Here is a 16,312-nt window from a genome sequence, read left to right as displayed (position 1 = left end):
GAAATTAAGAAAACTCTCATTCGAGTTTTCCAATAAGTGTAGTCCAATCCGTTAAACAACGGTGGACGAACAACCGATAAGCCCTCTTGAAAGCCATGAAGAGTCATTTCTCTCGAGTGTAAATCAGAAATGAGAAATACCAAGCTCTGATACCAATTGTTAGGATCGGAGCAGCACTAAGAGGGGGGGGTGAATTAGTGCAGCGGTGAAGTGCGATAAACTTTTCTCGATTTAAACACTTTTCAGAAACTTCGTACGATAAAAGCAACGTTTTCGTTTAAAACCGTTTCGATTACGTTTTAATTTGAAGAGATAAGTAAGACGGAGACAAAGCAGTATAGCATTAAAGTGCAAATGGTTTGCAGTAATATAAATGACAATAAGTAAATGCAAACCAGAGATCACGCCGATTTTACAGTGGTTCGGTCAAATGACCTACATCCACTTGCGAGGCCCCTCTTCGATGAGGCTACCACCTTCCACTAGCAAATCTCTTGAAAGGGAAGGGTAAATACCCCTCTTACAACTTTTACAAGCGGTTCACTCTCTTACAGATTTTCAGCAAGAAAGAAGGAGGTGAACACTAGCAAATTGAAAACAAGACTAGCAAAGACTCTTCTAAGACTTTTCTCTCAATCAATTGCTTCTCAAAAACTTGTAATCTCAGCTGAGATTTGAGGGGTATTTATAGGCCTCAAGAGGATTCAAATTTGGGCTCCAAAATTTGAATTCTCTTTGGGTTCCCGATGCTGGCGGTGCCACTGCCTGTCAGTGGCGGTGCCACCGCCTGTCAGTGGCGGTGCCACCGCCTGTCAGTTTCTGACACTAACAGTGGCTGGTGGTGCCATCGCCCAGCCAAGCGGTGCCATAGCCCAGCTCTCGGGTGCTAGGCGGTGCCACCGCTTAGGCCAATTCAGCTCACTGGTTGGGCTCCAAACTTGGCCCAAACCAGTCCGAACTCGGGCCCAATTGGCCCCTACTTGGGTTATAGGATTAACACCTAATCCTAACCCTAATTAACGTACTAACTACGAATTTAAAGACATTTTCTAAGCTATTACAAAGTTCGTAAGTCAAGACTTCTTCCGGCGAGCTTCCAACGAACTTCCGACGGTCTTCCGATAAACTCTCGGAAACCATTCTGCGGACTCCCAGCAAGCTCCTAGACTTCACGATTTGATCTTGGCGAGTTCCAACGAGCTTCTTCGGCAAGCTCCGATCTTTCTCGGCGAGCTCCACGAACTTCCAACGAACCTTCTGGCGAGCTTCCGAAAAACCCTTCGGCAAGCTCCCTACTCATTCTCGGCTAGTTCCAGCAGCATTCCCGACGAACCTTCGGACTTCTGTCGAACTCTCGAACTCGCAACAAATCCTTTGCGCTTGACTCCGACACTTTGTTTCACTTTATGTCTTCATCATTATCGTAGTTAATCCTGCACACATAAGCCAAAACTCTATTCCGATCTAGACAATTATTACAACGCGAATTGACATTCTGTTGCCCGGCACGTTATTGGTTAGCGCTTTGTCCGATTCTTCAGCGCATCGTCCTCTCTTGCGACTTGTTGCCCAATCGACGGTTGACCTCTGCAACCCCGATATCCTTGGCACAATTCCGCTCTCCTTGACCCGATGCCCGACGTCCGAAGCCTTCTGCCGTCCAATATCCTGACGTGATCTCCTCCGTCGCAACGTCAATTCCTCTTGCGTTAACTGTCTAATCCTGATCGAGTAGACCTGCATCACTCAAAATGCAGTTTAAATTATAAACACATATCAAGTGGTTTCATCATCAAAATACGAGATTCAACAAGTCCCTCCATTAATTGCTTTACCGAGATAAGGTGCAAGTGCCTTAAAGCTCCATTCAAATTTATCACAATGCAAGATGAATCCACTCCAACAGAATGAGGAACCTATGAAATAACATGATCTTGCTCTTGCCTCTACAAAAATTCATATCCTTGTTCTTTGTTTAAGGAAAATTTCATACCTCTACTATATATTATGTCTTCTATATCGACTCTCATTATATGGCTTAGGCACTTTTGTTAGTCATAGGTGTTATACAAGCTAATTACATAAGTAATAGTATATGTGACATAATACATACTCTTTTTGCTTATTATTTATTTAATATTTTTCTCACTTTATATTACCTTTTGCATCGGATCATGATGAGATCACGATAATGAGACTGATTCACCTTTAAACGTAGACCCTAAATGATCCTAGTCATAGGTTACTCGAGAGGGATATCGAGATAACTGAATAGATTGGTATGCTGTATACTCATCCATATGATGAAGGTGGCTAGTCTCATAGCTACTCATGTGGGGACACTAGGAATACTATGTCGGTGCTCATTAGAGAATGAGTTCATTGATTGATCTACTGATGGAATACTGGATGGTTGATGATATCTCATTATTAGATAGTGATTCTATCATCCTAGTGGTATATCTGGTCTTTAAAATTAAGACACAAAAAATATCATATATGAGTACTCTACTCTTTGATACTATACTCATAGGTTTGAAAGTTTCAGATATAGCACAATTGGATATTGGGAGTGACAGCCAATCTTACAAGGGTTATTGAGTGTCAATAGAGGATCATTCACTCTCAGTGTCATAAGAGAAATATCATATATATTCTTACTTAGGTAAATCTCTTACTATGGTCATTCAGATTAAGAGAGAAATAGTTCTCTAGGATAAACCGATTAGAGCGAGACTAGAGCAGAAACCATATGTGCGGGATAGCATCATGTCCGGTATATAATTTTTGAGATATTAGATGGATGATGGACTATAGATACACGGTAACTGAAGACAGACATATCCAAGGTCATTCGAATTGAGAGAGAAAGAATTCTATGAGAGAATCCGATTAGAGTGAAACTTGAATAGAAACCATATGAGCTTGATAGCACCATACCCGGAGTACAGTCTTTGGGATATTAGATATATAAGGGACTATAAATACATGGTAACTAAGGATAGATAGGTCTAATGGATTAGATTTCTTTGTATTGTCTAAGGATTGTGATGTAGTATACATCCGTAGTAAATGAGTCGAGTGAATTATTATGAAGATAATTATTCACTGAGCCAAAATGAGTTTTGATAAGTATGACTCACGACCAGCTCGATATTGTACCTAGAGGGTTATACACATATGGTAGATATTACGAAGAGTATATGTTCATATATTAGATATTTGCTAGAGCTCCTATCTTATTAGATATCCAATAAACCCATGAATTATTAGATCTTATGGATAAGATGTAAGAAAATCCAATAAAAGATTATTGGGTAGAGATCCACTAATCGAAAAAGCTTTGGTAGTTTGATAGAAATCTATTACCCAATAGAGTATGATATATTAGGGTTAAGTTGACAAGAGGCCTCTATAAATAGAAAGGAACAAAAGGGTCATAGGCTAGACTCTTTTTTGTTGCTACCTCTTAGACTCCTCTTTCCCTCTCCTTCTCACCCAACAACCCCAGTTTGGGGCATATGGACAATAAGAAGGGCCAATCCTTTCTTGATCGTATGGTACGTGTGGAAAGAAGGATTGTGTAGAGATTTGAGAAGCGTATTCGCAGCCCCTACCATATAGATCATTGCTAGAGATAAAGACAGTTGATCTACTTTATCCTCTCCAATAGATTTGTAGGATTTCAATGATATACGATATCTCTAGGTAACATATATTTTAAATATACACAATTTTTTGGTTTTACGATTTTTGTGCACCAATCTTTACACAATGATGAAACCTTCTTTTTCTGTAAGAAAATCTATGATTTTGTTTTTTGTTCTTCCACTATATATATGATGCTATCCTAATTTTCCTAATAACTTTAACAAGTTTCACCCAAGTTGTTGCACTCATTATATATATATGATGCTATCCACTATATATATATGGTGACCCGCACTCACCATTCCATGAGTTAACCTTCCATTAAGTCTAATCTTCATATTAGTTCTAAGTGTGTTTTTGTTTAGTATTACCTAGGGTCACATCCTAACTTCATCTTGTAATATATCTACCAACGCATTACCTTGTAAGAGATCATGCAATAACTCTTCACCACTCGCTTGGTCTATTAAGCTTTATGGAGTTATCGTCTTAAGGTACCCCTTATATGCAATCCATTGTACATGATTCTATATTTAGAGAACCAAAACTTATCCCTCCTAGATATCTATCCCACTAAAGTAACTTTTGTGTTCGTGGAAGTTTCAGAGATGACCATCTCTTTAGACTATTCTGCCTTACTGAACAAATAATATATTATTCTACATTTACAAACTCATTTGCTAAATTGTGACTCTTCACCGATACAACCTCTCTTATGCCCCTCAAGACTTAGTAATATGCTAGACTTACAATACACTTCAACCTCCTATTGATATATCATTCTCATACTGAAGAGAAAGTTTTTATACTCTATAGCGTCGATTTTCAATTACCTTGAGATGGTTATGGATAATTCATCATTCGTATACAAGCCCTTATATGCATATTAAATTGTTAGAGTTAACAATTCCCCTTATCCCTATAAGCTTTACAGAACCCTTTCAATTATCGAGCAACAAATCCCTCCTTGCACGATCTCATCCTTTGCCAAGCATTTTGCTTGCCACATGCACCATTAAGTTTGGTTGTTAATGTCAAGCCATAGATCGAACTCACCCTCCCAACTTTTATTCACTATACATTCTTCTTAGTTCACTTATTCTCATGGTGCATTTCATGTGAAGGTTTGGTCATTTCTCTAAATACAGTTTGGTCATTTCTCGTTTCCCCTCAAACTATCATGTGTGCTAATAGTCCTGAATGCAGCTCTATTAGTTTTTTCACGTTTGCATATCAAGTGCTTCTAAATGTATTTGTCTCTCTTTGATATCATCTATCACGAACTAGTAATTTTATCTAGGTCATACCCATGTTTTTTTTTTTAATCTTGGTGAGATTTATTCAACCTTTAAGAGACATTTCCAATACTTTGAAATGAGAGAAAATGAAACCTTAAATATTTTTCTTTTCTCTAGGAAAATCCGTATGCATTAATTTATACAAATGTCAATTTTCTAGGTCCCTTCTACAACTACTGTCATCCAATTAAGTCTAATAAATTTGTCTAGCTAATTGTTTAATCTTATCTCTGCTATAATTCCATGAAGATTTAAATTTTATAATATATTTCTCTTATTAAATAAACTATGTGTCAAGCGAAAGGGAAAGTATAATATATTTCAGCATATGTATAAAAGCTTTACTCCAATTTATCCTTCTTTTTAACTGCCTTTGGGCATAACATCCTCGAAGCCTTCCTTTATAGTTATTACTTTTAACTTCGTTTTAGATACACTTACTCTTTGTAAACTTACAATTAGTAAATCAACATAATAATAATAATAAACTATTACGAACCATAAAAGACCAACACATAGTTTGTGCTAACTCACCATATAATGACCCTCATTTGAAATATCCTATATTAATAGAAGTATGACATCGAAGGATGGATCTCTTATTCTCACAGCACACCATTGCTATTGCATTATACTCGTAACCGGCAACTGAGAAAGCAATCAACAACGCAAAGCATTAGCATCCATGCATGCAATCTCACGTCTTCAGGCATCATCAGCCACGGCAAAGCAGGAGGCCTTCCTGTCCTGGATGACCGCCCCGCCAGCCGTGGCCACGTTCCGAGCGTAGCACTTGCTCCCGTCCCTGTACTGGTATGACGACCGGCTCCTTCCACTCCCCCATCCGCCGCCCACCAGAGCCGATCCCTCCGCATCCTGCCGGTCGGTCAGCTCTCTCGTCGTCGTCGCCCCGGCCTGCCCCTCGCTCAGGCTCACCGCCTCCATCAGCTGGTGGAAGAGCCGCGTCTTCTGCAGCACCGGCACGCCCGCTGCGTTCACGATCGCGGTCTGCACCTGCAAGGGAGCATCCATCACCGTCTGCGCCCGGGCGAGCCACTGGTTTCCCCTCATCACAGTCACCATCGTCCTCTCCTTGAGGATGAAATCGATCTGGGTCACCGCCCCGCGGTTCTGCACCTGCACCTGGCTCTTCAGCTTGATCTTATGCCGCACCTCGGTGGTGAGGTTACCCCTCGACGAGCTCACCCACCCGGCGAACCGTTCGAGCCCCTCGGCCCCGATCTCGGACTGGCCGTCGGGGTTGCGCCACTCAGCGTTGCGGTTCATCTGGATGGCCGGGACAAAATACTCCACCGGACCGGCCTGCACCGCGTCCGACCAAAAGTCGACCCAGAGGTGGAGGTTGGCGTTCACGAGCCAGTGTGGCAGGGCGCTGCACACACCCAGCCCGATCTCGTGGGGCCGCCCGTCTAGCATCAGCGCCAGGAAAGGCGTCAGGTCGAGGTCGTAGGACGGCATGTCGAACGCGCCGATTGCCGCCACCGGGGACCAGAAGACGGGGTTGATGGCGCTCGAGTAGATGACCGGAAAGGGAACGTGTCCGCCTACGTACTTCCCGTCGATTGTGGCGTAGGCCTGCCGAAACGCGCCGTTGGCTCGCGGTGCCGAAACCTTGGCTGCAGTTGGCTGGTGAAGATAGTTATTTCTCAATGGATTAGTGTACCATGATTCATCCTCGCCATGATATGACACAAAGATTTCAAGGACGGCGCGGTATGTGTTTCTGGGGATGGCGACGGTGGTGGACTCGACGCCGGTTTCGTTGTCAATACGGTACCAAAAGCCGGATCCATATTGTCCGTCGGGCTTGGAGATGGGGAGGATGAGGTCCGCGGGCTCGCGGTAAAGGGATCTAACGGACGGGTGAGCCGCATTAGACATGAACTTCGACCCGCCGTCGTCGACCGGGCCGCGGAAGTAATGGAGGGAGACGTTGGCGCTGAAGACGCCGGGAAGGACCTTGTTTGAGTTCTCCATCATCATGGAGATAACGCCGCCGCCGTCAGCCAGGCGGCGGAGGAGGGCCGTGTACCGGGTGACGTCCTTGTGGACGCGCCAGAAAGCGCCGCGAGCCATGGGGATGGGGGTGACGGTGCGGAGGACCTCGGCGCCGTCGATCCAGATGGCGGCGACTCGTGACTCCTGGATGTCTGTGGCGTCGACGCTGAGCTCGAGGACGACGCGCGTCCATGGGAAGGGGCAGTCTGAGGGGTGAGTATAGTTGGCGGAGGCCGGCGTCGCGCCGACGGTGTCAGCGAAGTCGTGTTGGAGGACGACCAGGGAACAGTGCGGAGTCTGGGTGGGGAGGGCCGGGGGGAGGGTGGGGTCTAAGTGTTCTAGTGACACGCTTGGAATGGAACCTCCCGGGAGCTCAAGATTGCCATCAAAAAGAGATGGTGATGATGCCTCTGTGGTGCAAATGAAGGCGGCAAAGTAGAGATGGAGGAGGAGAAAGGATAACTCATATAGATTGGGATGCATCTTCTACGTGAAGATCAACCTTGTGAAAGATTAATCTTTGATGAATGAATTGTTTGTTGAGATGGATTGGGAAGAGAGAGTTATATAGTGAGGATCTGAAGAGAACTAACGCTTAAAATGTGTGTCACTCGTTGAATTGTTGCAACCTTGTATTATTGCTAACAACACGAGAACGAGAAGAGGGATACGAATTATAGGCTTTAAATACTTTGAACACTTGGAGTCCGTCGATGAGGGAGATCGAATACCAGGAGATTAGGATGCTTCCCTTCACCCTCTCTCTCTCTCCCATTCCGTTTTTGGTCGTCCGTTCTCCAATAGAATTATTCCTATTGGATTGGACAAGCGAAGAGGACGAAGTGAAGGAAGAACTTTATTTATAGGGTCCGGACGGTCTGTTGTGATTAAGCTGACGGTAGCCTATGGGTCAAAGTTTATTCGTAGGAGATATTGTAATCAATATGAAACCCAATTCATTAGTCGGAGATATTGGTCCGATCGTGGAGCTCCTGATTGAATCATGTCTGTGAAATCAAGTCATGATTATGATATGCTGTGAGCTAGATGTTCCTTGAGCCAATGTAATTATAGATATACATTTATCGAAAGTCGAAATAATAAAAAGCAACTCACATGTGTCAATCAGACTTCTTAGCAAAACCATCATGTAATATATTCTTAGCAATGATAAAGACTATGATATGTGCATAAGGATCATACCCAATAATTAAACTAAGTTAGCTATAATGATAATATATCTAAAATAACTTGAAGTACTATCTTTGATGACAATATGATTAAGTTGGCTCAAAGTGCTATATTCGATGACAATGTGATTGGATCAACCCGAAGCATTAATTTTAATAATTTTATCATGAACTTATTTAGTTTTGCCTAAGTCATACGATATTCTTATATATCCGTGCACAAAAGGTTAACCTCTTCGAAATATCTTGTAGTCCTTTAATGACTTATAAAAGTGAAGACGAATTAAGTGAAGTATTTAACTCGGGATCCCACATGCAGATATTCTAGCAAACACTTGATAGGCTATGCAAATTATAAACACAGACTTCGTAAACTCTAAATGGTTGCACAACAAAGAATCCAAAGTAACCCACCAAAGTCAAAAGTCCTCATAAGCATCCATATGACAGTATTATGAAACAAGACAGCGAATTAGTCTTAAACACTACTCCAAAGACCCCTCCAGTGATGTGTTATCCGAGTAGCTTCTGTGTACTGATTAACACTCTGCACTAATCTGCAACGCTAGAAAATCGCTAAAATGACTCCTTGAATAACTTATTTTTAGATAGTTTTGGTTTTATTCGATAGTTTTGGTTTTATAGGACTAAAACAACTATAAAAGCTAACTATAATGTGGTTACCAAACCTACTGTAAGCCCTCTACATGTTTAAAACCAAAAAACACAAATATATACAAACATTATATCAAATACCCTTTATACATATTTGTTCATGGCATTCTCCCATATTTATTCTTTCAACATCATTATCGAAACCTTTGTAGATGTTGCAGCTCCTCTACTTTGTTGAATCTTTAATATTTTAGTCTAATTGTAATGTGCCTCTTAGCTCTTAATTACTTTTCGTCACTGTAGTTGAGTAGTTGAACTTTGATCTACTAATGCTACTTAAACTCATCAATGACTCTGATTCTAGTGTGAGATCGGTTGAGTTGTGTTGATCTTTGCTGGTTTTTACAAATCCCTCATATGAAGGAAAAGACATTCCTTATTATGCGCTAGTCTCTCAATGTCTCATGTCGATTGAATTAGGTGGATGCTTATTCAAGCTTTAATGAGCATTGCCTTATAGATTTTAAAGTTTTTATGTCTTTCCTTCATAAAAGTTACTTATTGATTTCTCTTATAATTAGTTGTTGTCCCCAAGTATATTCGAATCGCTTTTACTTTTGATTAGCATTCTATTAGAAAATAAAATTGATAATCTACTCTTGGTAGAATCGATCATGAGGATTTGATATTTATTGTCTTCCAAAGTTTCTTTGAAAAGTCATTGGATATATACAAATCTTCTCTAGTAAAAAAATAAACAAATTGGGATACTCAATTTTGCTCATTCTCTTAAGAATAAAGAATGTAAAGATTATTTAACTTCGCTCATCTTCTCAAAGATTATATTTCATGCACAAAGCTGGTTACTAGCCTTCTCATGCTTTGCTCATATTTCTAAAGCACTTAAATTTTTGTACTCCTTATATTGAGTTAGCTATTGCAATTCGTCTCCTCATTGCTATCGAACTTTTGGAATGCAAGAAGTTTTGCTCGAAAAGAGCAAAATTTTATCCTAACTTGGAGCAACTATATGATAGTTTTGTCGCCTCTATGATTGTATCATATTCTTCATTATTTCTGTCACCTACTCATATAAATAGAAAAGAATATAGCACCATTATTACCAACTCTGTTTCTTGGTCGAGCACTCCTGCATTGACCCAAAGTCCCTCACTTTTAGCTATCTTGATGAGAAGCCCATCGACACTAGTCCTTCGAAGTTCTCTGGCCTCTTTCCTTCGATCTTGTCTTGGTACTTAGAGTTTACATCTGCATTATGGACCTCCTTGACCTTTTCATAATCATATGCTCTCCCTCCATGAGAGCAAAGGATCGATGACTACATGGAAGTCCTACCTCTATGATACCATAGCACTATCATACCCATGGCCCTACTACCTGTCGTCTCACATTTATGTCTCTTTTTTTGTGATTAGTAGATCTGCCTCTATGACACTATGATACTCCTCTGAGTCCACCTCTATCCTAACTGATGCTTAGTTTTGGGTAGTTAAATCTCTCTAGACTTATTTGCCATCATGTTGTACAGTTTGTGTTAATTTTAATATCTTTTGTGTCCTTTGATAGTAATGTTTGCTCACTCGGTTTTATCCTCTGAATTGTTAGGCTCCTTAAGTTAATATAAGCTTTAGGATAATCCAACTCTCAAGTCATCCATTATACCTCTTTATAAGTAAGTCCCTCTTATAGAACTCATTGATACTTCACTTGAAATTTCCTTCAATGGTATGTGGCTTCTATATGCTAATGATTAAGACTTTCATCTAATACAAAATTTGATACATACACAGAAGACCCGCCTCTACGGTATCATGACATTCACTCCTTGAATTCATAACCCTTGTTATCATTATATTACTCACCAAAGTGGAGTTTCTGGTAGTTTTCAATTATACCTTTATATGATCAAGTCTCTCATAAGACTTCTCTCATGTGTCACATTGCCTCGAATTATTCTATTATGATTCGCTATACTATGTCACTTATGTGATATCTCTATTGCATTCTAATCTTTATGCAATGAACATGAATTATGATTTCTCCATGTGTTGCCTTTAATAACATATCACAAGGCCTTTTCTATCTTCAATCATATTCGCTCCTTTGGCAATTTACCTTTGTTCACTTGCTCTCGAGCCACACATGGATAAAGTATAGCTCTAGAAAAGTCCATCACTCAATAACTCTCAAAGTCCATTGACTTCATTGAAACTGGTACGTCATTGTTTGGATCCTAGGCCTCTGCCCTTAACATAATCTTCGTTGTATACAACTTCATTTATAGCAACTTGAATGACAATATTGTAGTATATTATTTAAGAGTACCTACATTCACATTCTCTTGCTATATGCCAAGGCCTTCTGACCCCAATTTTACCTCAATGAGTTGAGTCACCTTAGTCACTTCATCAATTGCTTCGTCGAGATAAGGTGTACGTGCCTCGAAGCTCTCTTCAACTTTGGCACTATGCCAAATGAGTCTGTTCTATCAGAATGAGGGACCCATGGAATAACATGATCTCGTACTTGTCTCTATAAGAGTTTATATCCTTGATCTTTGCATAAGGAAAGCTTCGTGCCTTTACTTTATATTCTGTCTTCTATATCGACTCTTTTTATACATATTGGGTATTTTACCAAGTTTCACTCAAGTAGCATCACTCCTCGATTAGTTCTCTGTTAAGTCTAATCTTCATATCAGCTCTAACTATGTATTTATTTGGTGTTGCCTAGGGTTACTTCCCTACTTGATTTCGTAATGCATCTACCAATACATTACCTCATGCGAGATCATGCAATAATTCCTTAACACTCGCTTAGTCCATTGAGCTTTATAGAGTTGTTGTCTTAAGGTACCCCCTGATTCTCCATTTTTATGTAATCTATTGCATATGACTCTCCATTTTTAGAATTGAAACTTATCCCTCCTAAAAATCTATATTGTTTGAGTAATTTTTCTTTTCACATCATTCCCTTTGGAAGTTTCAGAGATCACCACTCTCTTGGACTACTCCGCATTGCTAAACAAACTACATATTGTTCCACTATCATGAACGCACTTGCTAGATTACAACTTTTCACTAATACAGCTCTCATTGTATCTCTTAAGGTCTAGTAACATGAAGAACTTACTAGACACTTTAATCTCCTATGGACATATCCTTTCCATACCGAAGTAAAAACTTTCATGCTTTATAGCATCGAGTTTTAGTTATCTTGAGATAACTATGGATAATCCATCATCTGTATATAAACCCTTGCATAAGTATCGAATTCTTAAAGTTATAAATTTTCTTCACTTTATGAGCTTTGCATAACTTTTTTAGTCGCCAAACAACCCATCCTTACTTACATGGTTTCATCTTTGCCAAATGCCCTACTTGTCTTGAGCACCATCAAGTTTGACTGCTAATGTTGAGCGATAGCTTGAACTCAGTCATCTCAGCTTTTATATGCTATGCATTATTCTTAGCTTGTTTGCACTTATAGTGTCTCTCGCATAAAAAGTTGGCCATTCCTTTGAATGTTAATCTCGAACGCCTATTCATCTGAGTGACTCTTTTCCCTATATCTCTATAGCTATTTTCTCTTGAGCGGTTATGTGTGTTGGCTGCTCTCAACACAGCTCTGCTAAGTCCCCCACATTTGCATATCAAGTGTTTCTATGTATATCACTCTAATTTTATCTATCATTGACTTAGATAATTTTGCTTAAATTATATAGCACCATTGCATGTCCGTTCGTAAAGGGTCAACCTCCTTAAAATCTCTTATGGTATCTTAAATATTTACAAAATAGAAGTAAAGTTAAGAAGTATTTAACTTGAGATCTCGTAAGTAGACATTTTTGCAAGCACTTAATAGGTTATACAAATTTCAAACATAGATTTCACAAACTCTGAATAGGTGTACGATAAAGGATCCAAGATAGTGCACGACCAAAAATATTCACAAATGCCCATATGATATTATAACAAAAAAAGACAACAAACCAACCGTAGACATTACCTTAAGGTCCACTTAGCCATATGTCACCCGATTAGCTCTTGGGTGCTATACTAACTAACATTTCACACTACTCTATCGAGCTAGAAAACTTCCAAAATGATTGTTAGGATAATCTTTTTTTTATATAGTTTTACCTCTGCATAATGACTATATATAATCTATGTTTATATGATTAATATGATCACAAAAGCTAACTAAAATGGGGCTATCAAACCTACTACAAACCCTCTATATGTTGTACAAAGCATGAATAAACCTGAAAGACATACACATACACAAATATTACATCAAACACTTTTTTACGTATTTATTTGTAATATATTACACGATCAAATTAGCATAACGTGCTATTTAATAATATGATCAAATCAGCTCAAAGTACTATCTTTAATAAAAGCATAATCGAAATGACTCTGAACACTATCTTCGATGATCTCACCAGAGGGATCAAAGTCTCGAAGGAACAGTTCCCCTTACAATAGCAACCTTAACCCCTTTAGACAAGGAAGTATGACCTACTATGACCTGCCAACATCAAAGTCAATGATGGGACTGGTGACTCACCCAAATCCGATCTAAAAGCTGAGAAAAAGGCTACTTAACATACTCAACCCAACTGAAAGCCAAGGACAATACCATGTTCTAATCCTATAGCTTTCCATAAAATAATACAAGGTCAAAACTTGAACAAAATAACTTTTATAATATAATTATTACGTAATTTAATTCATAATCAACCAACATAACTCAATCCATAATCAATCCACCCATAGTATAACCAATAGATTCAATAATTCCTTAAAATTCTATAATATTTCAATCTAAATAATATATATACAAAATAATCTCAGTGCACAATAATTTTAGTAAAATAATTATATAATTCAATCAATAATCAATCTACTATGCTTCTACCAAGTAACTCTGAAAAATTAAAAAATAATTTTATGAACAAACTACGGCTCCATTCACTCACATGCTAATCAAAACTTATCATAAATAAATATTTTACTAAAATCACATGAAATATTTATGCATTTAACACATGCTTTCTAAATATACATACGTATATTTTCTTTATGCTCATATAATCTATAAAAAAATTAAATTTATATAATTTTAAAATCATGACTTGTTAGCATAAAATGTTTAAATACTTTTCAAAACAAAATGCATACATCTTAAATCATGACTTGCTAATAATACTTTTCAAAAAAAAATATTTAAATATATTTTCTTAATGAAAGCATATGTATAGCTAATGTCATATATTTGAACATAAAATATTATAATGCAAAGATTATAATTCATATAAACATAGCTAAGGGTTCATAAGCATGAATATAACTAAGGTATACATGTTGAAACAAAAGTCCCAGTAAGTACTATGACCACATGACAAAATCTAGAACCGTATTTATCCCTCATGATGTATATGACACATATTTTTAATAATAAAAATTTATAAATTATATTTATTTATCAATTTCAAACACATACATTAATATTTTTAAAAATAGACTAAAGGGAGTTATCAGATATTTATCGCAATCGCATATCCTCAATATAATATTTTTTATCTTTTCTTTTATTTTTTATCTATTACAATATAACTATTTTTCTCTATTTCTTTCAATGCAAAAATATTCAATGAACTAAGAACAACAAAATTAATCCATCTCTAATCCAATACATAAATATAAATAATAGGAAAGGCAAAAGAATTAGAAGTCATACCTGATATTTCTTGGATTTGATGCCAATTCATCTGATATCAAATCGTCCTTTTATTTTCTTTCTCTTTTTTTTTTCTTCCTCATCTCTTTCTTTCTTTCTCTCAGCTTATCACTTCTTTTTTCTTTTTTTTTTCTCTTTTTCTTCCTTCATTTTCTTTTCACTTTTCTTTCTTTCACAACAGATCGCTGCTCTTTTTCTTTTTTTTTTCTTTTTCCTCTTCCTTCTCATTCTTTTTTATTTATCTTCCTTTCTCCTTATTTTTTCCTCTTCTCTTCTTTTTCTTTCTTCCATCTTCCTTTCTCTCTTTCCTCTTCTCCTCTTCTTCTTTCTTCCCTCTTCCTTTCTCTCTTTTCCTTCTTGTTCTGTTCTTCTCTGCCTCTTCTTCTTTTCTTCTTTACCTTTTTTATTATTATTATTTTCTTTTCTTTTAAGCCGATGAAGAGATAAGTCGTTGCATGAGATGGTGGAATAAAAACTTTTTCTTTTTTTTTGCAGTCTTCACAATTTAGTCCCTATTATGTTTCATGTTTTACATTCAGGTCCTTAGTAAAACTAGGGTATTACAAGTGAGCTTGAAGACATCTTAGACCTTTATTGTTTAGTGAGAAAATTCTGATCCTAAGAAGGCTCTTAACCCTAAATCTCAATGCACTTGAAAGTATGAAGAAAACAAGTGAAGGAAGAACCCTATTATTTATAGGGCCTAAGTGACCTTCGAACTACCAATGCCAAACTCTTGGATTACCCAATAGTCTATAGTAATTAAGATATCAATTGCCTATTAGTCGAAGATTATGTATTGCAAATACTATAATCAATCTAGAATCTCGATTGTTTGACACACTATTATGTGGAGCTACCAGGTTGAGTCACATATGTGAAGTTTTAAGTCATGATTATGGCATGCTAGGAATTGATCTCCCTTGATTTGATAGAATAGTAGATATGATACCCCTGACAAAAGCAAAAGCGACAAAGCGTAGCTTACACATGCTAATCAAACTCCTTCGCAAGATTGTCATGCAATTGTTCTCAACAAATGACAAACACTATGAGGCATGAGGATCATGCCCAACAACCCAACTTTACAAAGGAAGTGACTGATAGCATAATCAAAATAACTTAAAACGCTACATTCGATTATAGTACGATCAAATTAGTCCAAAGCACTATATTTGATAATAGTCACTCGAAGCACTATTTTCGATAACATAACCAAATAAAAGTGTTACCTTCGACAATAGCATGATAAAATCAGCCCGAAGTACTACCTCTGAAAACAACACAATCAAATCGATCCAAAACACTATCTTCGATGGTAACACGATTGAATTGGTCGAAAGCACTACCTTTGACGATAATACTATTGAAATGACACAAAGTACTATTTTCGATGATAGTATGATCGAATCAGTCTGAAACATAATCTTTGATGATAACACGATTAAATTGATCTTAAATGCTACCTTCAATGATAGTCCGAAGCACCACCTTTAATAATAGTCTGAAGTACTACTTTTGGTGATAGTCTGAAGTGTTATTTTCAACAATAATATGATCGAAAGTACCTGAAGCACTATCTTCAATGATCTCACTATCAGAAGGATTCAATCCTGAAGGATCAACCTCACTTATAGTAGCAATCTCAATCCTTTTAAAGGATGAAGTTTGCCTTGTCAACTTCAAAAGAGGTGACGAGATTGATGACTCACTTAAGTCTGGTTTAAAAATGGAGGAGAAAGAGGCTAAGCTAAAAGACATCTCAAACTTTTC

The 16,312-nt window shown here is 37.9% G+C and overlaps 1 protein-coding gene across 1 annotated transcript; it reads right to left on the bottom strand.

Moving 5' to 3' along the window:
* Positions 1-5,654: 5,654 nt before the first annotated feature.
* LOC135679713 (peptide-N4-(N-acetyl-beta-glucosaminyl)asparagine amidase A-like) lies at positions 5,655-7,451 on the bottom strand. Its single transcript, XM_065193694.1, has one exon. The coding sequence runs from the start codon at positions 7,449-7,451 to the stop codon at positions 5,655-5,657; it is 1,797 nt and encodes a 598-aa protein (XP_065049766.1).
* Positions 7,452-16,312: the final 8,861 nt, after the last annotated feature.

Source organism: Musa acuminata, chromosome BXJ1-7 (genome assembly GCF_036884655.1).
Source record: "Musa acuminata AAA Group cultivar baxijiao chromosome BXJ1-7, Cavendish_Baxijiao_AAA, whole genome shotgun sequence".
Taxonomy (NCBI): Eukaryota; Viridiplantae; Streptophyta; class Magnoliopsida; order Zingiberales; family Musaceae; genus Musa; species Musa acuminata.
The sequence above is the reverse complement of the archived record's forward strand: the minus strand, read 5'-3'. Positions and strand labels throughout refer to the sequence as shown.